The sequence below is a fragment of the Mixophyes fleayi genome, chromosome 2 (assembly GCF_038048845.1).
Source record: "Mixophyes fleayi isolate aMixFle1 chromosome 2, aMixFle1.hap1, whole genome shotgun sequence".
NCBI lineage: Eukaryota > Metazoa > Chordata > Amphibia > Anura > Limnodynastidae > Mixophyes > Mixophyes fleayi.
Genome location: NC_134403.1, coordinates 229,963,415 through 229,991,104, shown reverse-complemented (window position 1 = coordinate 229,991,104; position 27,690 = coordinate 229,963,415). Strand labels below are relative to the sequence as shown.

Genomic DNA, 27,690 nt, shown 5'->3' with positions numbered 1-27,690 from the left:
TGTGAATGTGCACTGTAGGGAGAGAAGTAGTCCAACCCCCGTCCTTGTCTGCCTCCTGGTCTAGGGGTGTGGGTGAAATGGAGACCACCATGTGAAAGGGCTGCAGGTGAGGCAGTGTCTGAATGCGCAAGCCATGTTTCTGTTATTGCTAGAAGGCTGAGGTTGTTTGAGAGGAAGAGATCATGTACGGAGGCAAGTTTGTTACAAACAGAGCGTGCATTCCAAAGGGCACATTTAAAGGACTTTGGAAGAGAGGGGAGACAGGTTATGTGTTTGAGGTTTGCCAGATTTCTGTAGTGTTCAGATATGTGTGTGGGAGAAGTGAGGGGGACCTGGATTAGGTGATATATCACCAGCTAATAGAAGCAGGGAGGAAGAGAGGTAGAAAAGATGATTGTAAGATGTGTGTCCTTTTAGTTTCTGGCGGCAGGGTGAGGCTGTTAAAATGATTGAATTTAAATAGCAAAAGAGTTCATGAGTGTTCACTAGAGGTGAGTAAAGTAATGAAGGGACAATGTGGACAAAGGTGTGTGTTGCAGGATGGGTGAGGGATGATAACATGGACATATTTTGGAATTCACATATATTTGATTGGGATATTCCTCCCTAAAATCTAATTTCTGAATGAACTTTAGAGGAGTGCACATTTTACTTTTGTATCATTTGCAATCACTGATTTGTTGATTAAAAACATTTTTATTTTTATATGTGTTTTTTTGCTATATATGCCCGGGAATTTTTAGTGTTTCTGCTGCAAGCATATTCTCATGTATATTATCATTTAGTCTATTTATTGGGATATAGTGTATTTTTATTTCCTCACCCTATATCAGGGTTATTGTCCTCTTTCTTTGCAGTCAATTGAAGTTTTACTATTTTTTGTAATAATTTTTTTTTATGTATTTCTGTCCGTATTTGAATTACATGTCTTGAAAGAGATTGGTTCCAATAAGCAGTCTCACAGCACTCTTTATTTTATCTTATTTCCTCCTAAATGACATTCCAGACATGCCCCATGTGACCCTCTGGTAAGCCCATATAGCAGTGACACGAGGTCATCTGATTAACATGGTCTCACGCCGTAGGAAACGGACTATCTAAATGCATTCCAAATGCCATCCAACTTCAGACCCTGAAACGGCAACATAAACTTTCCCCAGACGAAGCTACGTTGAACAAACTCCTAAAAGTTCCGTCTGACTTCAATCTCCTCCTCTCTGAGTTCACAGCCGTGGCCCTGAAACGGCTGAAACACGTTTTACGAAAAGGGAGGCAAATCAGACAGGATTTTGGCTCAAACCTCCCAAAACAACATAATGGCTCTGAAATCTGCCTCAGGCTCCCCCATCTACAGCTCTGACCAAATAAAATAAGTATTATTCCGCTTTGTATATTTTGGACAGCTCAAACCCTGGAAGTACGCCCCTAAGCTGAAACCATTATGGTGCTTCTGACACAAGCAAACCTCCCCACTCTCTCCTGTGGTTTGGTCCAACAACTAAATGAGGAAATCTCATCGGAGGAAATACTGGCTGTTATTAAAATGCAAAAGGCTTCTAAGACCCCGGGCCCAGATGGCTTTCCCACGGCCTACTAGAAGAGATTTTCCCAGTTCCTGGTCCCCCACCTCCGCACTCTGTTCAATGCTGTCTTGCAAGGAGCCCCATTCCCTAAATCGATGTTGGAAGCACGCATAGTAGTTATACACAAAGAGGGGAAGGACCCTAGTAACTGTGCAAGCTACCGCCCGATCTCCCTCAATGTTTATATGATTTATGCAAAAATTCTACCCAATTGGTTGAATGGTGTCCTTTCGTGTCTGATCCATTATGATCAGGTGGGATTTATTCCAGGTCGTCAAGCCAGAGAAAATACCCGTTCCGCAATAGATTTAGTTCAAATAATTAACCAGAGGCATCTCCCAGCTATGTTGCTCTCTTTGGACAACGAGAAGGCATCTGATGGGATCTCGTGGAACGTTATGTTTCACGGTCTGTACACGTATGACTTCTCTGCTGAATTCCTGATGGGGGTATCTGCTCTTTACAACTCTATCCGACCCTCTCTCCCTTTCCAATTGGACGAGACAAGGATGCCCCTTATTACCTCTATTTTTTGCATTGGTTATAGAGCCTTTGGCGGCAATGATTAGGCAGTCGGCTCTGATAACGGGTGTGGAGGTGGAACCCCAGAAATTCAAGGTTTCCCTATTTGCAGACTACCTGCTTTATACAGGCCCATAGATGTGTGGTCTTTTAGCTATAACATTTTACTAAATCTGAGGCCATGCTCTCCTCCACGCTTCTCCTCCTCACCCCTCTGTGCCAGCCTACAGGCTGATTTTGCCTTCTGCTGGCAGGTGAACAAAATCAAGTATCTTATGACAGACTATAATGAGAAAATTTTCCTTCCTTTCTAATTTAAATCAAAAAGGACCTAGAAATATGGAGGCACCATCTTATATCGTGGACGGGGAGGATCATTCCTGTTAAGATGAACTTGATCCCTGAACTTCTCTACCTCTTCCAGACTCTCCTGGTGAAGGTGCCAAATTTATCTGGCGTGGTAAGCCCCCTAGAATCTCAGTAGCACTACTAAAGCAGCCCAGGACTCGGGAAGGCAGAGGCTTTACAGATGTTAAACTCTATTACTTGGCGGCCCATCTGATCCTGGTTGCGGTTACTTATGTCCCATACCAGACTGTAGCGTGGCTGGGTTTGGAAACCCATTTTACGGAAGTCCCCTCCTTTGCATCCCTCTAGGGCCTCTCCATACTAGACAGAGCATCGAGGTCCTCCACACTCCAATCCCTCAAATTTTGTTTGTCCTTATGGGACTTGTGCCGGCTCAAGCACAAACTATCCTCCCCTTATTTCCCCTCAAACTCCCCTCTGGAGCAACCCACATTTCCACCCCAGGGCTCAGTTAAAGCAATTTAAACACTAGATACTTGCGAAGATATGTGTGGTCTCCGACCTGGTGGTTAATGGAACTTGGGCTTCTTTGTCGGATCTTCATCATAAGTTTGAACCTTTCTGCTCGCTTTTCTTTTAGTTTTTCCAGGTCCGACACTTCGTTATGTCCTTTTCCGCCTCTGACACTCTTCGGCCCCTCACTCTTTGTGCACACGTGTGTGCATTCCCCACTTACCAAAAAGATTATTTCAAGGATTTATAATTGGCTAATAGAGATCACCTTTGATGTTTCAGTGCGGCAGGAACGGGAATGGGAGCGAGATCTGGGACAGCCCCCCCCAACTTATTAAAGAAACTGTATACAAACTGTACTACAGGTGGTACTATACCCTAGATAGGTTATATAGAATGTTTCCCACTGCCACTCCGAGCTGTTGGCGGGAATGTGGCCAGAGAGGCATGATGCTACATATATGGTGGACCTGCCCCCGTATAATCCCTTTTTGGAACATGGTCCTTGCACATATTAACTGTATCTGAACAGCAAGTCACTAAGGATCCCTGGTCGTTCCTTCTCTCTCGCCCTATCCCTGATGAGAGCTCCCCATCCAACATGCTGATCTTTCACTTACTGGCTGCTGCCAAATCCCTTATAGCTAAACACTGGTAAAACCCTAATCCTCCCTCTGTGCAGGCTTTACGGAATCACATGTGGCATATCGCATGCATGGAGAGTATTACATGCTACCTTCACGACAAATCATACAACTTTGACAAGGTTTAGGCCCCGTGATATCTACATAAAAGCCTTGGCTGCTTACCCTCTTTAGGTTCCCTAACCACTAATGGCACATAGATTCTGGGCCGACTCCGGATCCTCCATGCTGGGTCTCGTGCACCGTGGGTAAGAGACCCGTATGTGTTTGTTTGTTTTTTAATTACATATGTCATTAATCCTTGGACATGTTGCTTATATCTTTCATTAGTAATAAGATATGGCGATATACGTTCCTTTCTCTTTTCTCCCTCTCTATTCCCCCTCCTCCACCCCATATCTTTCTCCCCACTCCAGCTAGTAAAATTAAAATAAGAGGAGACATCTTGTTGTCTTATAATCTTCTGTTTTATTTGCTGTTTGTTTTTTTAACTGTATTACAAGAGGAAACAACATGAAAAAATACAAACAAAAAAAAAAGCAGGTTCCCGCAAACACTGCTAGCCGCTCATTGGCCTCGCAGGGCATGGTTTTCATATTCTGGGACTGGCAGCAGCACTTTCCTGACGTCTGCCAATGCGGCCAGATCTTCCGGTTCAAAGACCTCTTTTCTGTCACTCTTTAGATTGTCTAGTTTTGACAGCGTGGCTGCTAAGACCCGAATTCTTAGGGCCAGGGATTTTTCGCTGCAGGTGTTTGGTACCCTGATCAAGGCTAGAAAGATATCTTCCTCCCTTATATATCATTGGGTCTGGAAGGCATACATTCTTTTGTGTGAATCCCAGGGTCTACACACATCCAGGTTTAGCCTTCAACTGTTAACCTTCTTGCAGGCCGGCCTGGATAAGGGGCTCTGCCTTGGGTCCCTTAAAGGTTCAGGTCTCGGCACTCTGTTTATTTTCAGCACAAGTTAGCTGCCTGCAGTGATGATCAGACTTTTCTTCAGGGGGTTCTTCATGTGCAGCTCCCCTTCATTCATCCTGTGGAGCCTTGGGACCTCAATTTGGTGCTCAGTGCACTTACCCCGGCTCCATTCGAACATCTGGATTCCGTTGATTTACGGCATCTTGGCAGACTGTGTTCCTCTTGGCTGTAGCATCTGCTCGTATGGTTTTGGAATTGGGAGCGCTCTTCTGCACTCCTCCATTCTTGATTTTTCCATGAGGATAGAGCAGTGCTTTGCACCAAGCCTTCTTTTGTTCCGAAGGTAGTGTCCAGGTTCCACTTAAATTGAGATTGTGGTCCCTGCCTTTCGTCCTTCTCCCTTCTTCTTTGGATGACTCGTTACTTTTACTGTGAGTGGTTTGTGCTCTACGATGTTATGTTGACCGCACAGCCTCTGTCCGTAAGACTAAGGATCTTTGTCCTTTTATATTGCTCATAAGCGGGGTTTGTCAGCTTCCAAGCAGTCTCTTGCCCACTGGATCACTTCCTCCATTAGGCTAACTTATGTTCTACCAGGGCTGTTGTCGCTTCTTGGGCAGCACGTTATGGTTCTTCAGTGGAGCAGTTGTGCAGAGCGACAACTTGGTTGTCTGTCCACTCGTTTTCAAAATTCTACAGGTTGCAGGGCTTTGCATCTGCTGATGCAAACTTTGGCTGCAGAGTTTTGCGTGCAGTCATTAAAGAACAATTCCCTCCCTTAGAGGCAGTTTCGGTATATACCCAATGTCTCACAGTGTCCCCCAATGGTAGGAAAGAGAAAAGAAGATTTTTACTTGCCATAAAATCGATTTCTCTGACTCCATTGGGGTACACTGCGCACCCTCCCTTGCTCTGTAAATAGTTCTGATTGGTGAGTTTTAAGGTTATATTTTTGCCCTGTTGGCCTTTTTCTCATTTGCTTGGTTAGACAAAACTGAAGTATCTGCAGGAGAGGGACATAGTAGGTGAGAGGGAGGAGTGTGTGCATTAAAACAAGTCTAAGGGGCATATTCAATTACAATTCAGGTCCGCGGGATCACGCCGGAACGGGCCGCGAAACTAATCCACATTACCGCAATAATGTGGATCTTCGCTCGCAGCCCATAGGGTTGCGTACGAAAATCTGCGTTATTGCAGTACCATAATACCGGCAATAATGAGCACTTTCCGTGGTAACGCGTGTTACCGTGGACTGGAACCCTAATTGAGTATGCCCCCAAGTGCCTAAACTCCTAGTCCCATCTACTATACCCCAATGTAACGCAGTGTCACCCAATGGAGTTAGAAAAATCTATTTTACGATGAGTAAGTCTTATTTTTCTTTCATAACCTTTTAAAGGATACTTTAAGGATCCAACTTTTTTTTTTTAATAAGGGGACATGTTAATTCCTTTGCCTCAGGTTGATAATGCTTATTGAACACTAAAATATGTCTCAAAAGATTCTTGATTGTTGAACTGAATGATTTTTAATGACTAAAGTCTGGTAAGATTGATAAAGCTTTTTTTCTGGAATCCCCATATTGTGATTGTCAAGAGATAAAAATTTTAAAGTGATTTATTTACATGCATGTAAACATGTAAGCAGACACACAGAGGGAATGATATTGCACCCGTGTTTCCAGTATAAGTGGAAACACAGTGGGTTTAAGTGCTTTTTTGCCATCTTCAAAATAAGCACATTCACGTGTGTGGTGGCTTCAAACTCCTTATATATACACCCCTTTAGTTTAACCACAGTATATTAAAACTGCCACTGTTTGGAAATAGGACCTACTACACAATATTGTGAGTCTTTTTGTTATATATACTTCCTCTGAGGTAAGAACTGACTTGTGAAAATTTCATCATCAACAAAGACATACCTGCTCTCTTGTTTTTGACATTTTGAGGTGTCGTGTTTTATTTTGACAATCATTTTTCTATTTCATGCTATTGGCAGTCACTGCTTCAGTGGGGTATAGTAGGTATACTTTGAGCAGAACACTTTAAATTGTCAAACTGAGTCATAGCTCCTCCTTGCTATGCCCCTCATCTTGAACCATCCTCCTTTTTAGTTAAAGTTCCTTTGGAGTGAGGCATGTTTCATTAGGGCCCTGTGCCCTGGTTTTATTTTCAAAGCATAAGGTTTTTTTTTTGTTTGTATTTTTTTTTCTGTACCTTGGAACATACTTTTGCGTGGCGGAGCTACATTTTCCTTTGTGTGTTTCTCCACACACATGGCAGCGCGTCATGGTGCTTCGGCTGAATAGTTGTGCAGGACCTCTGCGTGGTTGTGTCCACACCTTTTCCAAATTTTACAAGTTGCATCTAGGGATGCTAGCTTTGGGCGCAAGGTTTTACGCACAGCAGTTTTGGACCAATTATGCTCCCTCCCCTTGCTCTGTATGGTTGTTTATATTCTAGGTATTTGTTACACCTAGTTAGGCCTTCTCTTTTGGGTTTTGTAATTAGACGGAGGATGACTTCAGATGGAGGGGGCATAGTAGAGACGGAGCTATGTTTCAAAAGTTACCTCAGTCTGATCTCGCCTATTATTTCCTTCATTTAGGAATCCCAATTTATAGAGGTCACCCTGAACTCAGTAATAAAATATAATTTGTACTAGTGATCTAATGATAGCTGGCATGTTCTTTCAATGCTGAGCTACAGGAAACACCTGGAAGAGTTTCTACTGCACAAAGAAAAAAAAAAACAATTGTCACTTTCAAAACTCAACAGCACCATGACTGTTCACCCTCTTTGGCATTGGCACATCACACATTCTAACATCCTTATCAGAGCTTTCATTCAGTACACATTTGGTAATCCTATACTCTTGAGAACAAGACAGTTGTCTTATGGTAAATTTTTGAGTTTGCACTAATTTGCCTTATTTTGCATTTATTTCAATTTAGCATGTTTCGTTGATAGATATAGACTTATGCGTTCCTGTTCCTACACTAAGTTCACACTATACAACAGAATGAATTGGCAGGTGTTACCGTCCCTAAAATAGTGAAGCAAAGCACCGGTATTCTTCAACTATGGATTTTGTTAGTTGAAGGGAGGAGAAAGGATTTTGGTTAAAACATCTTGGATGACGAATTCTCTTTTTAATATTTGTTTTAGGAGTCATTACTGCATTAGAAAGTCTGCAGATGTGTGATAAGAGTGCCATAAATGCTAGTTAGTTTTAATCTCTGCAGATTAATGTTTTCCAACCATTAGGACAGTTGTGGCAGAACAGTACATAATACATACATATAAGTATAAAATTAGTGTGTTACAATTAAGTTGTCCTTGGAGTGCTGTTTACATCCGTTCTACATTATGTTCACAGCTAAGTACAAGGCACACACAAAAATATGTGGACACCAGAACATCACATATATATGATTTCTGAAAATCTCATTTTGCATCCCTCCAGCCGCAAGTTCATTAGTGAGGTCAGACACTGATGTTGGGCTTACAAGGCTTGGCTTGCAGTTGGCGTTCCAATTTATGCCAAACGTGTGGGATTAACATCAGGGCTCTTTGCAGGCCAGTCAAGTTCACCAAACTAACCCATTTTTTTAATGGACCTCGCTTTCTGCGCAGGGGCATTGCCATGCAGAAATGGGAAAGGGCCTTGCTCAAGCTGTTGTCGCAAATTTGCAAGCACACAATTCTCTAGAATGTCATTGTATCCTGTAGCATTGCATTTTTATTTCACTAGAACTAAGCTACCCAGACCATTATTCCTCATCACCAAATTTTACACTTGCATTTCAAATTTAGGTATATGGCACTCTCCTGATATCTGCCAAACCTAGATTCATCCATCAGGCTGCCAGATGGTGAAGCGTGATTTGTCACTCTGGAGAATGCTTTTCTACTGCTCAAGAGTCCAATGGTGCTGTGCTTTACACAACTCCATTTGATGTTTGGCTACTGGTTGGCCATGGAGATTCAATCCTTTAAGCTCCTGAAGAACAGTGCTTCTATTGCTTTCAGTGGCCGTTTTGAACTAGTATTTGTTGCAACTTAGAACAGACTATTTTCGTGTACTTCAGCACTCTGCAGTCCCTGTTCTTTGAGCTTGTGTGGCTTACCAGTTTACAGCTGCACTTTTGTTGTTTATTGATGTTTCCACTTCACTATAACAGCACTGACAGTTGCATTGGGCAGAATTTTACGAACAGACTTGGAAAGGTGGTATCCTATGATAGCGCTAAGTCCCTGAGCTCTTCAGTATAACACATTTTACTGCTTTCATTTGACTGAAGATTGGTTGTATGCTTAATGTTATGCACCTGTTAGCAATGTGTGTGTGTGTGTGTGTATATATATATATATATATATATATATATGTGTGTGTGTATATATGTGATTGATTTACACATGTTTATTTTGATTCTCCCTTTTCCCATATTTGCAGGTTTACAGTATTCGTACCCGCTCCCGGGCTGTGGAAATTTTCACGACATGTGCGCATATGGTTTGTACTATGGAGATGCTGGAAAAGGTTAGTTGTCTTTCACAGGTCTACCTCTGTGCTATAATTATTTATAATCTCTGTCTATTTAACAGAAAGTCTGAAAGACATGGCACAAGTGGGGCAATATAGACTCTACAGTTCTTGGTACAGTAGGGAAAAGTTCTTAAAGGTCCATGTACAGATTTGCGTACAATGTAAATGTGTCTGAGACTTAATGTGTAACATGTATAACCACAACGTTTATGGGTTGCATCTATCAATGAAACTTATGTTAACAATTGGTCAAAGCACCATCATCACATCATTGACAAAATGCCTAATTACTGTTAATAATGTCCTATTTTCAGAACTATTGTGTGCCATTTTCCTGACTAGAATTGGGTGCTTCTACTGTTCCTTTCTTTTCACAACCTGAAATACTCAATATGCTGTAAAGGTGGACCTTTTCTTAAAATGGTTAAACATAGCAACTAGACCCCAAGGGGAGTGTTGCTATTGCAAATATAACCCCTATGCTGTGTCTAATCATTCAACAAGGGCACTATAACAGTGTAGCTAGTGCTTTTTATGTCCATTTTCACTGTTAAGGAGGTTGGGCATATGCAGTCGTCTTGGCAATGCTCTGGTCCCCACAGCAACATCACAAACCTGAGATCATCAGGTATGAACTGAATAGAGTGAATAGCTTTAGTGTTACTCTATCCAAATTGCTGATTTGGACCAGATGACACCATAATGGAAGTATGGAAAGTTTGCATAAAAGTTCTGGTAAAGGGTTTATCTAGTAAACGATTAAGCAGAGTATAATGATTAAGATGCCTGTACACAGGGAGTAGTGAAGGCTCCGGTTGAGTGGTTAGCTGCTTAATTTTCCTGTTTGGCTATACACTGACGTATATATGTATGGTAAAATTGTAAAGATTTGACAGGCTGTAAATTGGATGTGGGTGTTTTTGTGTTCTGTATGGCCCCTTTTAGTGTCAATATACTGTATTTGTGGCCAATTAATTGTCAGTTTAAATCAGAATGTATGGGGGTACCTTTAGGGCCTGTTTTGTGCATATGTCATGAAAACCTCATGAAGGTGGACCTATTGTTCATTCAAAGTATTAGAACTAATATTTTACAATGGCAGTTGCACTATATTAAGTCAGGAAACACTATACATTTGACTTATTTGAAAAGCAAAGGATCAATAGGGTCTCAGTTTTTATAGAAATAAAAACTGTACAACGAATGTGCCATTTGGTTAACTGCTGTAATATTGTTTCTATAATACTGATTATCTTTAACTGGTTTGCTTACTATTATACAACAAATGTATTCTATTGTGCAGGGTGTGGCACATGCTCTTATCTTTCCTGTGGTACAGCAGTTCACAGAGGCATTTATCCAGGCTCTGCAAATGCCTGATGGCCCCACCTCTGACAGTGGTTTGAAGATGGATGTCTTGAAGGTAAAACTAACTTGGGATTTTCTTGCCAATGGTAACCTCAAAGGGCACATGCAGTATATGCTGCAAAACCACACCCTCAGGGGCAGTTTCAACGCAATGTCTGCCGCCTATTAGGGTAAGGAATCTCTGCTCATTTTTCGAAGCACCTCTGTGGTACAGTAACCCTGTTTGTTTTTTTTGTTATGCCTCCTGTGGGGTTTATGAAAAAGTGTCAACTATGACATTGTCACATTGTGATTGTGGTTTAAAATATGCTTCCTGCTTTATTCCTTTGTGTCTCAGGCAGTTACTGCATTAGTGAAGAATTTTCCTAAGCATATGGTGTCCTCAATGCAGCAGATCCTGCCTATCGTTTGGAACACACTGACTGAAAGTGCTGCTTTATATCCTGTGATTATTCCCAAAGCTTGACTGTTGTGCATAAATAAAATGCACAGTAGTACATCTACACTCCCTTTTTTTTTTTTTTTTTTTTTTAACTTATTTTATTTTGAAAAGATATATATATATTTTATAAATTTGCCAAATTGGACACCATTTCCTTAATTCTTGCACTTATGTCAGGACGGAGGTAAATGATACAGAAGACATTGAGGATCCTGTGGATTCTGATGGTGAGCATTGTTATCGGATTGGTGTGGATACTTAACTGAGAATTGATATTTTTCTTATTATGCATCTGTTTCTGTTGCTCCTAATTGAAGTGTGATTTTACCCAGTTTTGTAAACATGTCTATTTCTATTGTAAGTGCTGGTATAAAGTGCTGATGAACACGTAACAAATAGGTGAGGCTGTGCTCTAAAAATCTTTAAACATGGCATTAACATATTATAATGCACTGGTTGGAATAAATCCATTAGACACCATTCATCATATTTTTAGTGCACCATTTAGGTGTTAGCGGGTGGGAAAGAAGCTCGAATGAGCCCTGAAGGTCTGACTAGTAATATAGCTAGAGCTTTTATAAGTAATACTGGTAAAAAAAAAAAAAAATCCCTGCACGGTAAAGCAGCGAATAAGTTTTATAAATAACTTAAAAAAGTGTCAAATTAATAATGATTTATTGATGTTTAGTTTGTTAATCATATCTCATTTCCTGTTTTCTATTTATATTTAGTTAACTGGCATTTTTAAAATTTTTTTTTTTTTTTTTTATCTGAGGTTCTTTTTATTGATGCCGATTTTTAGTTGATGCTGATGCACTCTAACCTCAAACATTGTTTTAATTGGCTTTAACTGTTTTTTTTGTAGTAATAATAATATTTACACTCTGGACTTGACCACTGCAAGTAAACCTAGGAGCTCTATATTTTATGATGTAACCTTATCACTGTTTCCCTCCTAACAGGTGAAGTGTTAGGTTTTGAGAACTTGGTATTTAGTATCTTTGAATTTGTGCACACCTTGCTGGAGAACAAGTTTAAAGGGACTGTGAAGAAAGCTCTGCCAGAGCTGATCTATTACATTATCCTCTACATGCAGATCACAGAGGAGCAGGTAAGGGCATGATAGCAGGGAAATAATGGACTGAATATAAACTTGGTTTCATATCAGTATTTTTATGTGTGTGTTTACATATGTGTGAAAAATATTTTGTATATGTTAATGATAACCAAAATACTGAGGCATTATGTTCCATTTGGCTAAATGCTACATTTATTTTTAATAGATAAAGGTGTGGACAGCAAATCCACAGCAGTTTGTTGAGGATGAAGATGATGACACATTTTCTTACACTGTCCGCATAGCTGCACAGGATCTACTGCTAGTGAGTGATCACAAAATTAATACTGTAGAATGCCACTATAGAATTAACCTAAAATGTACAATGCACTGATCATATTTTTCTGACAAGATATACATCTTCTATTTTCCACCTATCCACAGGCAGTGTCCAGTGAGTTCCAGAATGAGAGTTCAGTTGCACTTGCTGCTGCTGCTACACGCCACCTCCAGGAGGCTGAGCAGATAAAGACCCAAGGTGGAGAGCACTGGTAAACATATTTTCCATGCTCGGTAACCATACCAAACTCATAGTTGCATTTCTGTCATTACTACGGATATCAATTACAACTTGGTGTATTGTTCCAGTGCAACACACTGTTTATTTAAAACCAATGTATTGCATAGAAGTCAATCCTCAATGCTAGTCATTTGTTGCAGACATTTTATTCATCTGTCTTAAGTTTCCCAGTGTACATGGCCTTATTTGCAAATTAAATGGCAAAGACAAATTGATCAGACAGTGATGTCCTCTTCATAAAATGCAATACCAGCTCGATAGGAGCTGAATTTGCATTACATTGTAAACTCGTCCTTTACTCGCTTACGGGAGTTATGAGATCACTGCTACAGATTTCTCAGCAATCTCATTATGTATTCCACTGTCTGATTGTTAGAGGATTAATCTAGATTGTGCTGTGTGGGTGGTATATTTGATTCTTAAGATTGGCAGAGGGGCGGTGTTGACTCTAGAGAATGATGGTGCCCTCCATCTTTTGGTTCATTTTTTTTATTTTATTTTTTAATCCACCCAACTCAGTCGATATATATACAGGTCAAATCCAGTTAACCTAAAATAGTTTAGTTGCTACATCTTGAAAAGGCTTCTCAACACTTATCAAATGTATGGGAATGTTCCTTTTGTCTTGACAGAAATTTCACATTGTATATAGTTTCTATGTAGCCATTTTATGTTCTAAGTTGCTCTGTGCCATTTCCTTCAATAAACTATAGACTTAGACATTAATAAGGGTGTGCGATAAGAAGTGCTTCCGCGTGATCTTTTTTTCTAATACATACTTCAAATACATAATTTGTAATTTGCAATTCCTCCTTATAACTGCAATTAAAAATATAAAAAAAATTAGCATTTTTAGTGATTTACTTATTATACTAGAAGAAAAATTAGGCACGTGTTGGGTGGACAAAGGTCTATCTTGAAATATAAGCACCGTGTGTGTGTGTGTGTGTGTGTGTGTGTGTGTATATATATATATATATATATATTATTTTTTTTTTGCTATAAACACTTTTCAATAGTCCGAGCGTCTCCAACATTTGCCTTTGATGTACACAGACTAATGGAAATATTGTAGTAAACGCGTTATCTAGCCAACATCGGCACTTTGATTTGAGTAGCAAAATTTGCTATTCATGATACTCTGTTTAAATTTGATGTTTGGTTTGTAATGCATCGGTGTGGTGCGGGATCACCATAGACAAGAGACTGCATATGCATTGTTCCTGAAGATGGAGAAGCCAGTGTAAAGGCAAGTGCTAGATACACTCTGTTTTAGTGTGTATTCAGCAAACCACTATACACAAAATTGGGGTTATATTTAAGTACATTTGGGTACAAGTTAACCCGTGCATGATACTCATGCATTCTAGTCAAATCAAGTTACTTAAGGTGTTAAAAAGGTTCTTGTCATGCATTTGGGCCATAGCCCAGGCCTCCTCAGGGGAAGAGCGTTACTTCCCGACGCAAGCGCCCTTTTTTACGTGGTTTTGTCCACATGTCACCACCTCATCATTTTTCTCCATCACCTCATCCTTCATCTTTATTGCCACATCTATCCAGATGTCTATCCAGACACAGGGATCTCTCTCAGCGGTCCTGAGTATCACACTCCTCTCGCTCTGTCACCCCCGGCAACCACCAACCACTCCCCACTGTCACCCCCGGCAACCACCAACCACTCCCAACTGTCACTTCTCCTTCAAGAAATAAATATATATATATATATATATATTTTATTTTTTTTTAAATCTTTATAAACACTTTTAACAATTAACAAATTAAAAACATCTTGGTATACCAAATTTCAGCCCTTTCTGAATTTTTTCCCTCACACACTAAGAATTTAGTAGATCAGTGTATAACTCCGCCCAGCAGGTGGCGCTGCAGCAAATTTCAGCCCTTTCTGAATGTTTTTCCACACACACTAAGAATTTAGTAGGCCAGTGTATAACTTCGCCCAGCAGGTGGCGCTGCAACTTGGGTTTTTTTTTTCCACACACAGACACACTAGGCTTTTATATAGTAGATATTTTACACCTATAATGCCAAAGTGGGTTTCTTTTTTTGAAATATCCAAATGCATGGAAACAAACTTTTTACTTCGGACTCCATAGCACCCATAATTGGGTAGCTTCCCAGCTTAGGTAGGGACACTTTACAAAGAAAAACAACCCAAATGGTATATAAATAGTCTCTCTCCTTTCCCTGTCTCTTTCCTTGTCTCTAGATTAAGTAAGTCAGGTAATGTTGTGTTTTTTTTTTTTTTGTGCACTGGATAGCCTCCATAGTCCCCAGCGAAGCACCACTGTGATTTTTGTAAAATGTTATTAAACATATTTGAGCGTTGGGCAGATATTTTGATTGTTCAACTCCTGGGTGTACACTTTTCTCTAACGGAAAGCAAAATGGATTGTTCACTTAACACACTAAGCTTTTTCTGTACTCTTTTCCAACTCATTGACAATGTAATTGAATTGGAGAAAGGTAGTAAATAATGCAGTAGTATTAATACTAATACAATAGATTATATTCTATTACTAATACAATAAATTATATTCTTATACCAATACAATATATTATATTCTATTTAGCTATCATTTGGTATGTTTTATAATTGCATATCACATTTACTGTTTATGTGCATGTAATTATACTGTGCTTGGCGTTGGTACACCCATGTAATGTATTGTTGTATGTACAGGTGGAAGATACATGAGGCCTGCATGCTAGCACTGGGCTCAGTGAAGTCTGTGTTCACAGATGGTGTACAGAGTGGAAGAGTTCAATTTGATATGCCTGGCTTCTTGACTGGTGTCATTCTTTCGGACCTCAATCTTTCAGGTGTGTAGCCTCAAGGTGTGTGTATTAACAAGAACAAACAATGCATTGACTAGTGTGCTTTTATTTAAATCAAGCTGTATTGTATCATTCCATGTTAGTTTTGTCATTTGAGACGCCCTCTTACCTCAACCAAGAGAGGCAATGTTTTAGCATTTCCTAACAGTTAAAACTCTTTATCACAGTTACAACCACCCACAGCTTTTTTTTTGAATGGCATGAGGCTGCATTGCCTGCAAAATTCCGCTCACCACTATAAAATGTCTGCAGAAAAGGGGATATGAGAGGAAGCACCAATCAGAAGCTGCAATGTCTGTTCACTCAAGGTGATATTGGTGCTTTAAACCTGTAAACTGGAGAGTTTCTGTGGCCCACACATCAATCTCAAGCAGTTGGTAAACTTTATGAACAATGCTTAACTGCTGAATTCTGTACAGTATAGTGCGCAGTACACAACAGTGATGGGCAGATTGATGCATGTGCGGAAAACTGTTTTAGCCGTTGGTATTTAAAAAAAACAAACAAAGCAACTTTTAGCTGTAATGGTACTTCCACATCAATTAACTCAAGCAATCAAGTACTGCAAAAAATATTTGCAGTCATCTCTAAGGTCTATTTTAACCTCCTTATTCTATCAAAATACTAAAAATAAGCTATTTGAACACAGACAATAGTTTAAAAAAATGTAAGAACTTACACTAGAGAAAATTGCAATATAAACTGAAGAGATATGGGAACATATTAAACTACTTTTCTTTTTCATTCTATCTGGGGAACACTGCCACCATGGGTTGTATGAGGGGAGCGTGGAGTTGGCCCTTAACTAGTTAACTTGTTAAATGTATCATGCTGACAGACTCCTCCCCTCTGCAACCCCCTGTAGCTCCCCAGTTTAGATTAAGTGCCCAAGGGAGTTGGGCTTACTTTTTTGTTTTTTTGTGTAATTTTGTTTTTATTGAAATATTTAGAAGAATATAAACATTTAATACAAGCAGCAGATGAAGTGTAGAAACACGTATAGACTTCACAGTTCATTGAACAATAAAGTGGCCGTACATATAAGGAAAAGGTTGTGCAAGAGAGAGAAAAAAGGAGGGGGGGAGAGAAGGGAAGATAGATAGAGAAAGAAAACTCAGTGTATAAATCACATTGCATTACAAGGGGAAGGAAGCCCAAAGGGAAAAAGTGCAGTATGTTTGATCTCCCATTTGTCGTTCCACACCAAAACTCCACCTGAGAATAATTAGCCTGAGTCCATGAGGGAGCGGTAAGACGGAGTTTCTTTAAATTTGAGCCAACGTAACCATATTGGCGCGTATTCAGTGACCTTCTTTTGGCCAAAGAGGGTTATGTTGTCCATGAGCCTGTAAAGATCTCTCCATCTAAATCACTCCCGTCAGGAGGCAAAGTCGTCCGCCATTGGACAGGAACAACTGCTATGGCGGTGTTGCATAAATGTCGAAGTAAAGATTTTTTTAAACTGAGAAAAGGGAACATTTGACATACTGAATAACCTGAAATCAGGTCCCTCTGGGACCGGGGCACCCATGATTTCCTATTACTGGGCACGACCACTAGATATAGAAGGGGCTTCCCAACCCAGAGCCACATCTCCAGCAGGACCCTGAGACCCCCGGGTGCATCTTGCTAAGTTGGGAGAGACACCTGTACCAGCGAGAGAGAAGTTTGTACCATGTCTCCACCACTGAGAGGCTAGAGGAGCACGCCAAGAGCTATAGGAAATCTTTAGCCCAGAATTGTTCGAAAGTATGTCTCCCCAACTCTCTATCCCAAGCACCAGCATAGCCAGGTAGTTTAGGGTATAAATTAACAATGAGCAGTTGGTAAATCGTTGATACAGTGTGTTGTGGTTCAGCAAAAACGCAGCACCGTTCCTCAAAGCTAGTCAGGTTTCTGCCCGCACCCCCATAAAGTCTTTCGATTGCAGGTGTAACCAGAACTCTGAGGCAAGCAGGCCCAATTTGTCCCGGAAGTGGCAGAAGGCACGTACTCGTCCATTGGCCACCAGCTGACCACTCCTGACTGTCCCACTTGTGGCCCATGCTCTAAAGTCCCCTAATGTGAATCCAGGTGTCAGCTCTGGGTTGGCAGTCAGGGGGGTAAGGGGTCATAATGGGGATAAAATGAATTTCTGACTTTGCAACCCAACACTGGAGTGTAGGGCCAATGGGGTGTGGGGTGTAGGGTGTGTGAGAGTTTGGGCAACCAGGGAAGTATGGTTGTGAAAGCCCCCATAACCTGTCCCTCAATATGAATCCACTGCTTCGTAGGTGCTGCTCTAGTCCACTCTGTTAAGGAGTAATATTTAGCAAAGTTGGGCAGCTGAAGGCCACCCTGAGTCATCCGCCTATATACAATTTCCTGGTGAAACCTGGGGGGGGCTTACCTACCCATACAAACTCGCATACCAATTTTTGTAGATATAGAAAGATCTTTGGAAGAATGTGTATCAGGAGGGTTTGGAGAATATATAAAATCTTTGGTAGAATGTTCATTTTGATTATATTGATCTTTCCCAGTCAGGAGAAGCCCCGAGAGCACCAACGTCCAAAGTCTGCTCAGAACTTGAGGATTAATGGGCTAAAATTAATTTTTGTCTTCCTTTGGGGGGACACTGGGGACATTGGGGTATAGAGTAGGGACAGGGTGAACTGGCACTTTAAACTTCTGTTTAACTAAGCCCTAGCTCCTCCCCCTCTATACCCAACCCCCTGTCTAGTTTAAGTGCCCGGCGAAAGGGCTGTCTCTGGGCGGCTCAGCAGCCCTCTTCTGTTACTGTTTTGTTTGTGTTTTGTCCCATCTGTTAACATGTCAGATAGGGGAAAAACCATGCGTGGTAAAGCTGGGTGTTACATCAATGTTGAGTTTCACCTGGACTGTCTGTCACGTTAAGTTACCATCAGGTCAGTCAGGCGCACAGGCTCTGTGCGCAGCCTGCCAGCTTTCAAAGAGCATACTGTGTAATACAGCAGCTGCTGCTTTACATATGGCAACAAATGCCTGGGTTCGGTCTCTCTCCAATACAGTGGCTGAACTTGCTCAGTTGGTGCTGTCACAGGCTGTGGTCGCTCCATCTTCTGATTCTGCTTGCACTGTAGCAACTGACATGGGTTCTAGTTTGCGAAGTCAAGGTTTGACTGTTTCTCCCTGGCAGAGTGTGTACAGCCTGCTTGGGTACAGGGAATTGCATCCTCTGTACAGGGTTTGGTTTAGGTTTCTTCCTCTTAGAGAGGATGTTACAATCTGCGGCACCGTCTTCCTTACATAAGCGTAGGAGGATGGCGCCACAACTTCAGGAAAAATAAGCCAGATTTAACTGTAGTTCCCAGAATGAAGGTAATTTAGCGGTGAATTCTGACATGGATGCTCCTTTGGTTGTGGAGGAGATTCATTCGGTTCGCCAGAGTGTGGAGGAATTAATACAAGCTGTGTCAGGTACTTCACTTTCCTATGTAAGAGGTTCCTCATGTTGCACAGGCTCCTCTTTTTGCACGGTAAATAAAAAAGAAAAAAATTATTTCTTTTTCCTGGCTTCTTCATTATTGGAAGATTTGTTGTTGGAGCCTTGGACTTCCCCAGATAGCAAGTTCCAAGTATTTCGATGACTGCAGTCTGTTTATTCTTTTCCTCCTGAAGTTTTTTGCTAAATGGTAGACGCTTTCACGTGTGAATGCTGCAGTTACAAGGTTAGCCAAGGTAACTACTATTCCTTGTCCTAACATAGCCACTCTTAAGGATGGTACAGACCATTAGGTTAAGGCCGTCCTTAAGTTCATTTTTGTGGCAGCATGTGCCTTTTTCAGGCCTGCTTTGGCATCTGCGTGGGTTAACAAAGCAGTAGAACGCTGGTCAAAACACCGTTTTCAAGGTTTGTTGGCAGGCAGGCCTTCCTCTGAACTGCTTCCATTAGTGGAGCAAATTCAGAGGGCGATAGATTATTTATGAGAGGCAGCTACATACGCAGGACTGATTGGTGCACGTATTTCTGCCTCTGCGGTTTCAGCTCGTCGTATTCTCTTTATTAAGTCCTGGAAGGCTGATGGGGATTCTGAAAAGGTTCTTGAGACCATACTGTTTTCTGGGGTCTTTTGTTTGGACCTCAGCTTGACTCCATTATCAGTCAAGCTACAGGTGGAAAGGGCACTTTTCTCCCGGTTAAGGCTCCCAAACAAAGATTATCCAAATTCCAGTCCTTTCAGTCCTCAGGAAGGTTTCGGGGTTAATATTCCTCAGGCCAATCTTCTACAGGCCAGTCATCCACCCCTAGGGGTGGTTTGCTGCGTGGGCCTAGTCGGCTGGACGTCCAGCAGTGAAACCTGCAAACAAGCAGTCCGCATGACGGACATTTTGCTCCTCTGCTGTCGCCAGTGGTGTGAGCTCGTCTTTTCTTTTTCAGGAATCAGTGGTTGCAGTCTACTACCGATGTCTGGGCTTGGGTGTAGTGGATTGAGGATACAAGATTGATCTGCTCGGTCTTTCTCCCAGACAGTTTTTTTGCCATAGAGCTTCCCACTTGTTCACGAAAGCGACTGGTTTTACAAGAAACAATTCTAGCCCTCCTTTATTCCGGAGTGATGATTCCGGGGCCAGATTCTCAGAGGTTTGGATTTTTATTACAACCTTTTTCTCGTACTAAAACCAAAGGGCTTATTCAGACCAATTCTGATTCTGAAAATCTTTCAACACCCATGTCACAGTGGCCAGGTTCAAGATCAAGTCTTTGAGCTTGGTCATTCACGGCATGGAACAAGGAAAATTCATGGGGATTCTAGACATCAAAAATGCCTATCTTCATGTACCTATCTAGAGGGGTCATCAGTCCCTTTTTGAGGTTTGCGGTTTGGTCACAGCACTAACAATTTCAGGCTCTTCTCTTTGGTCTGGCCACGACCCCACGTATCTTCAGACATCATGCCGCTCGTGGCTGCTCTGCTAAAGTCCAAGAAAATTGCAATCATCCCTTGTCTGGACGATCTTCTTTTAGTGACAGAGTCTCCAAAGGTGCTGTAGGCGACCATATCCAAGTATTAATCCAGACTCTACAGTTTCACGGTTGGATTCTCAAGTTCAAAAAGTCCAAGTTGCTCCCATCTCAGCAAATGATCTTTTTGAATATTTTTATCTCTCATCAGTCAAAATGGATGTCCTTCCAACCAAGACAGGATTCTAGCCTTGTAGAACAGGGTAAGATTTTGGTTGGCGGCAAGGTAGCCTTCGGTACATTTCGCCATGAGCGTTTTTGGCAACTTGGTATTGACTTTCTAGCGGTCCAGTTTGCTCAGTTTCATGCACGGCAGTTCCAGTTGGATCTTCTGTTGCAATGCAACAAATACCATCTGAATCTGGCGGCCCAGGTATTTCACCTGTTTCCGCAGACCAGTTAGTTGCTTCTTTGGTGGTTACATAAACAGATTCTCGCCAGGGGACGCAATTTATCAATTTAAAATTGGACTTTAATCAAAAAGGATGCCAGCCTTCGAGATTAGAGGCCTTCTGTCTTCATGCTCGGTTTCAGAGTTTTTGTATTCAAAAGGAATCCAAGCTTCCAATCAATGTCTTTGAACTGTGAGCAGTCTTCATGCTCTTATAAGCGCACAACACTTTCAGTCAGACTATGCCACATCAGTGGCATACCTCAATCATCAGAGCGGTACCAAAAGACCCTTGGCCATGCGGAAATTGTCCCTTCATCCTAAGGTGTTTTGTCAGTTGGTGGAATGGTGGGGTCACCCGAATATTGACATGGGGGCATCTCGGATGAACCACAAGGTTCTCCTCTTCTGCTCCTGTGCAAGAGATCCTATGGCTGTTGCAGTAGACGTCTTGTCTGTCCTTGGAGGTATTGCTTAGTGTACCTTTTTCCACCGGTAGCCATGCTTCCAAGGGTGTTAAGAAAGGTAAAGAGAGAGGGTGTTCCAGTTCTTCTGATAGCGCCGGATTGGCCGCAGAGGGCCTGGTACACTGACGAGCTTGGACCTGGTGGTTGTCGCTACGCCCCCGATCTATTAACTCAAGATCCCTTTTTGTCATCTACGTTTACAACGTCTAGCTTTAACGGTGTGACTGTTGAAGCTATGATCCGAAGCGCTAATGTGTTTCCGAACTTGTGGTGCAAACCATGCTTTGTGCTCGGAAACCATCTCTGCAAACATTTCTTATCGAGTCTGGAAAACTTATTGACTGGTGTAAAAAGAAGGGATATCCTACTTCTTCTTTTTGCTTGGCCAGGTTACTTAGGTTCTTGCAGGAGGGGTTGGATGCAGGTTTGCGCCTTAGTTCTTTTTAAGGTCAAGTGTCAGTTTTTTCTGTTTTCTTTCAAAGAAAACGTGCTGTCATTCCTTATGTGCACATTTTCATTCAGGGCATTTGTCATGTACAACCTCCTTATGTTCTTCCGGTACCACCCTGGGATTTAAATTTGATGTTGAATGCTTTGCGTCATCCGCCTTTTTGAACCTTTTGAATACAGTGAAATTCCAATTTCTATCCTAGAAAACGGTTTTGCCCATTTCTTCAGCGCGCACTGTTTTCAGAGCTTGCTGCTTTATCTTACAATTCTCCTCTTCTTGTTTTTCATAAAAACAGGGCAGTTCTTCAAAACAGGACCTCTTTCCTTCCTACGGTTGTGTCTGGTTTTTATCTAAATCAACACATTGTCATTCCGGTCCTGAATGATTTTATGTATTCAGTTTAATGATATTTCTATTGGTTTTCTCAATGTTGTCCAAGTCTTCCGAATTTATGTGCACAGGTCTCAGAAGATGCGAAAGACTGGCGATCTTTTGAGTCTCTCTATCATGCTCACAAAAGAGGCTGGCTAGCTTCTAAAGTAATTATTGCTAGGTGGATTACGGCTGTTATTCGTCAAGCTTATAGCAAGGCTGGGGAGCCTGTCCCAGATAAGCTATGTAAGCACTCTACAGGGTCTGTAAGTGCTTTCTGGGCAGCCCACTATGGTGCTTCCAGAGAACAGCTGTGTAAGGTGGCCATGTGGTAGTCTGTACACACATTCACTAAGTTTTACAAGTTTAATGTGTTTGCATCCAAAAATGCAAGTTTTAGAAGAAAGGCGTTTGTGCTATTTCTTATGAGCGTTCCCTCCCGTAGGGCAGCTTTGGGATGTACCCGGTGTCCCCCAAAGGAAGACAGAGAAAATGGGATTTTTATACTTGCGTAAAATCCGTTTCTCTTAGTCCATTGGGGGACATCGGGCGCCCACCCTTAACGCCTAGTTTCTTCTACTGTTTGACATGTAGTCTTGTTGGTAAGAGAATGTTGTTGTTTGTTAATTTTATTCTCTTTTCCTTTTTCTCTCTCTAACGCTTTCTGTGGGCTTCGTTAAACATAAACTGAGGCTGGACAGGAGGTGGGGTATAGAGGGGGAGGAGCTAGGGCTTAGTTAAACAGAAGATTAAAGTGCCAGTTCGCCCTGTCCTTCCCTACTCTATACCCCAATGTGCCCGGTGTCCCCCAATGGACGTAATTTTACGTAAGTATAAAAATCCCATTTTTATAAAGGGTGGAGAGATCTTTAGGTAACTGCACTCCCAGGTATTTAGTTTGAGATGAATTCCAGGTGAAAGGGAAGGAGCACCTAAAGCCCTTGAAAATGGGCAGCGGAATGGAGAGATTTAGAGCCATAGATTTGGTATAGATGGTTTTAAATTTTGACAGTGTCCCAAATCTCTCAAACTCAAGCATTAAATTAGATAGTGAGATCAAGGGGTTTGTAACCACTGCCAGCAAGTCATCCGCAAATAGGCCAGTTTGTGCTCCGTACCCCCCTACCCTCACCCTAGACACAGAGTTATTGCTGATGACCTCACCAGAACCTCCATGCAGAGGACAAATATCAGCGGGTAGAGCGGGCATTATAGATGGAGAATGAGTCAGAAAGAGAGCCATTGATCTTAAAACAAGCTGTGGGGTTCTTGTAACGGGAGAGGATTCTTTGGAGACAGACTGGACCCAGTCCCATACGCCTACTAGAAATTGCCAATCTACCCTGTCAAAAGCCTTTTTAGCATCTCTTGATAACAGTAGAGTAGGTGAATGACCTCCCTCTATAAAATGCATTATGTCAATAATCTTGGTGGTAGTGGTCCCTGCCTCGCGACCCGGAAAAAAGCTCACCTGATCACTGTGTATTTGACCTGGCAGTAGGATCTTCAGGAGGTTTGCCGTCATTTTCGCAAAAAGTTTTAAGTATTATATTACCCGGAGTAGTCGGAATGGAACGCTGAAGTTATATCTCCTATCGGGTGGCTCTTTCCCACTTGCATCTTTCACAGAATTAATAAATGAGGCAGTACGTTGGGCTCTTAAGGCTCAAGCTAACATTTTTCCGGGCTTGTTACCCCACTGAAAATACTTGTGTCTGCATCTGTCGTATGCCATTTTTGTTCTGTCACCAAGCAATTTATTAAGGGCCGTCCTTGCTTCTGTCAACTGTCGCAGTATTCCCCCGGCTGGGGAACACTTATGTTTAGTTTCCAGATCTCTGATTTTAAGCAGGAGATCTACTTTCAGAACATTCAATCTTGTCCCGTAAGACACATTTATGAGCCTTCAAGATAGGGCTAACTTTCATTGCTAGTGATAGTTTTCACCTCTTTCCCTCTCCCTCCCCCTCCCTTTGCCGGAGAGCCACGATTCAGTCCGGGTCTCACGGACAGCTGCTGCATTTTTTCACTGATAAAGGAGGGGATTCCCGATATACCGGCGCTGCCACGGAAGGCAAAGGGCGCCTGTAATCAGGGCGGTGGCAGCCACCTTCTTGCTCAGACAGTACCATGCTCCGTCCTCAGGAGAGGAAGAGGGGATCCTAGTATTTTCCCCAGACTACTGCCTAAAAGGACAGTATCTACAAGGGCAAAACATAGAACTTGCAGCCTTAAACAGAGAAGCCTTAGCTAACGTTTGGTAGGACAGCAACAGGACTACTAGAAGGTGTAAAGCTAATGCAATAGAGCCCCCCACCTCAACCTACAATTGGAATCTTCCTGAGGCATGAAGACTGCCTGGGAAAAGCAGCAGGCACTCCTCAGACTGACTCTGGAGCAATTGCTGACAGACCTCTTTCCTGCTGAACTGTATAGCCTGAGGAAGGCTAAGTACCATATTATATATCCATGTTTTTCATACAAACTATACACTCACTGTGTTTAAGGAATATGCGTATATTAGTAATCTTTGTCATAAGTTAATATCCTTGTATCTATTATCTATATCAGTATCTATATATCAAGTCTGTATTTGGTGTGATTACCTGTATTGCATTCTATATCTGACACAATCCTATTCAGAAAATGTCTGATAAAGAAAAGGCTCCCTGTGCAAAATATTTAACTTTTTCAAAGTGTAAGTTATCTTGTGGACAATAGGACCTGGGGGCACTTTTGCATTGACTGCGCTGTGGGGGCTCGGGCCCAAACTGGTGCCCCAACTAGGTCTCTTTCGGAAAGTTAAGGGACGCGCAATTTGTTTCCTGCCCTCAGCTGAGCTTAAAGACATTGTGGGAGCATTCTGGAAACAGCCTAACCACAGATTAATTATCCCAAGGAGGTTCTTTACTCTGAACCCCTTACAGGAGGAGAACCTGGCCCGCTGGGAACAGATTGCAATGGTGGATACACCAGTGGCACGCTTAGCTCACCACACCACAATGCTGTGAACAGCTGCCCTGCAGGATGCTACCGACTGTAAAATGGGGGGATTTTTTTAATCCATCTATGCTGCAGCAGGCACCTCCATCAGACCCATGTTGTCATCCACATAGGTCACCAGAGCTATGGAATAATGGGCTGATCAGTTAGCGGCAGGACTCAGTCCTGTCCCTTCTTGCCCTACACCTCAAAGAAGCTTCCGGATACTTGTGCGTGGCTGCCCAAAATGCAGCCTCCATTTCATCTTCTGTGTCCGCATTGGCAGCTGCAGCCAGAAGGTGGCTAAAATTTTGGGACGCCGACACAAAATAAAAAAAAAAAAACTTTAGAATCACTGCCTTACTCAGGTGCAGTATTATTTGGTCCTGAATTGGACAATAATATTTGTCAGGCCACGGAAGGCAAAATTACCTTCCAGTGAATGTACTCAAGCCTAGAGTGCAATGGCTTGGTTAATTTCGACAGCCCTTTCAGGGGGTGATCCCCTGCTAGAGGCTAGGGGAATAGAACCAGACCAGCAGGGATCAGTGGACACTCTGAGGTAGGTCCTCTTACTCTGAGACGCCCTTCACCCAAGCTTCTGTAAAAAGTCGGCAGCCTGACTGTCATCCACCACTTCTCGCGGCGGCGGAAGTGAGGGGACGCCCGCGTCTATTCAAAGGGCTGTGTCCTCCAAGGACCTTTGGATTCATGGGTTCATGACGAGGGGCTACATGATAGACCTGTCTGGTCTAGCCCCTTGTCTGTTCTTTGCAACAACCCTACCCCGCGACCCAGAGAGAAGACAGGCAATGCTTCTGTGTGTTGCCTCTCTCCTTTCGACCGGTGTCATCTGCCCGGTTCCTGTACTCCAACCTTATTCTGGTCCCCAAGCTGAATGGCTCATTTAGTCCCATTTTAAGTTTAAAAATGTTAAACCTACAGTCATGGCCAAAAGTTTTGAGAATCACACAAGTACTGGTTTTCATAAAATTTGCTGCTTCAGTGTTTTTAGACCTTTTTTGTCAGATGTTGCTATGGTATACTGAAGTAAAATTCCAAGCATTTCATAAGCACGTCAAAGGCTTTTATTGACAATTACATGAAGTTTATGCAGAGTGTCAATATTTGCAGTGTTGACCCTTCTTTTTGAAGATCTCTGCAATTCACCCTGGCATACTGTCAATCAACTTCTGGGCAACAAACTGACTGGTTGATTTAGGTGCAGTCTTACTAGCAGCAATATCCTTGCCTGTGAAGCCCTTTTTGTGCAAAGCATCGATGACTGCACGTGTTTCCTTCCAGAAAATCATGGTTAACCGAGGAAAAAGAATGATTTCAAACACCATCTTCCGTTTAAAGCTTCCAATCTGTTGTTCTAACTCAATCAGCATGATGTGATCTCCAGCCTTGTCCTTGTCAACACTCTCACCTGTATTAACGAGAGAATCTCTGACCTGATGTCAGCTGTTCCTTTTTGTGGTAGGGCTGAAATGCAGTGGAAATGTTGTTTTGGGGATAAAGTTCATTGTCATGGCAAAGAGTGACTTTTAAATTAATTGCAATTCTTCTGATCTCTCCATGACATTCTGGAGTATATGCAAATTGCCATCATAAAAACTGAAGCAGCAGAGTTTGTGAAAAATGTGTCATTCTCAAAATTTTGGCCATGACTGTACACCTGCGAGTGGACAGGTTTCGCATTGGAATCCCTCCGATCGGTAATCAATGGATTGGAAGCAGAACAATTTCTGGCGTCAATAGATATCGGTGACACCTATTTCAACATCCCCATTTGGGAAAGACATCAGGATCTCCTCAGATTTATGGTGGGATTGACTCACTACCAATTCCAGGTACTCCCTTTTGGCCTCCTCTGAGCCAAGGGTGTTCACAAAAATGTCAGTAATGGTGGCATGTCTTGTTCCAAAAGGGTGAAAATAATATCCTATCTGGACGACCTCCTTATCAAGGCCATATCAGCTTGTCTGTTACAACACCATTTGGCACTTACCATAATCTTCCTGGAGAGCCACGGCTGGTTAATAAACCTGAACAAATCCCAATTGATTTCCTGTCAGCGGATAACCTCTTGGGGCTCATCATGGATACCAGCAAGCAAAGTTTTCCTCCCGGAGGACAAGACGCGATCATTGCAGGACACAACACAGGTTCTTGCCTGCCGCTGCCATCCATCCACCTATGCATGCGGCTTCTAGGAAAAATGGTGTCGACCTTCGGTACTATTCCTTGCGGTCGATTCCACTCCCGCTGCTTCCAGTAGGACCTCTTAACAAAGTGGTCAGGATCCCATCTGCTCTTGGAATGTCAACTGATCTGGTTATCACCCGAAGTGAGGACGACCCTTCATTGGTTAGATGGCCTAGGGCCATCTAGTGGTAGGCAGGTCCTTTGTGGTCACTATGATCCACAACCATGGAGCAGATGCCAGCAAGTGGGGGTGGGTGGTTGGCTGTGGCCCTTCATTTACAACTTCAATGTCTTTGGTTGATTCAGGAGACATCCCTCCTAGTCAACGTTCTGGAATTGCAGGCCATGCTGATGGCTCTTCAGGGCACCTAGACCATCCTTCAAGGATCCCCGGTTCATCTGCAATCTGACAATGCCACAGCAGTGGCTTTTGTCAACAGACAGGGCTCAACCAGAAGTGCAGGAGCAATGAGGGTGGCAGTGA

At 42.3% G+C, this 27,690-nt stretch overlaps 1 protein-coding gene across 2 annotated transcripts in view; it reads left to right on the top strand.

The window, feature by feature from the left end:
- Positions 1 to 27,690, top strand: part of IPO9 (importin 9) — a 92,503-nt gene that overhangs the window by 30,776 nt on the left and 34,037 nt on the right. For both annotated transcript variants that reach the window (XM_075195582.1, XM_075195583.1), the window contains exons 6-13: positions 8,953 to 9,039; positions 10,349 to 10,468; positions 10,751 to 10,851; positions 11,024 to 11,082; positions 11,818 to 11,966; positions 12,139 to 12,237; positions 12,357 to 12,463; positions 15,194 to 15,333. In XM_075195582.1, coding sequence (XP_075051683.1) covers positions 8,953 to 9,039; positions 10,349 to 10,468; positions 10,751 to 10,851; positions 11,024 to 11,082; positions 11,818 to 11,966; positions 12,139 to 12,237; positions 12,357 to 12,463; positions 15,194 to 15,333 — 862 coding nt within the window. The remainder of the gene's footprint in view (positions 1 to 8,952; positions 9,040 to 10,348; positions 10,469 to 10,750; positions 10,852 to 11,023; positions 11,083 to 11,817; positions 11,967 to 12,138; positions 12,238 to 12,356; positions 12,464 to 15,193; positions 15,334 to 27,690) is intronic.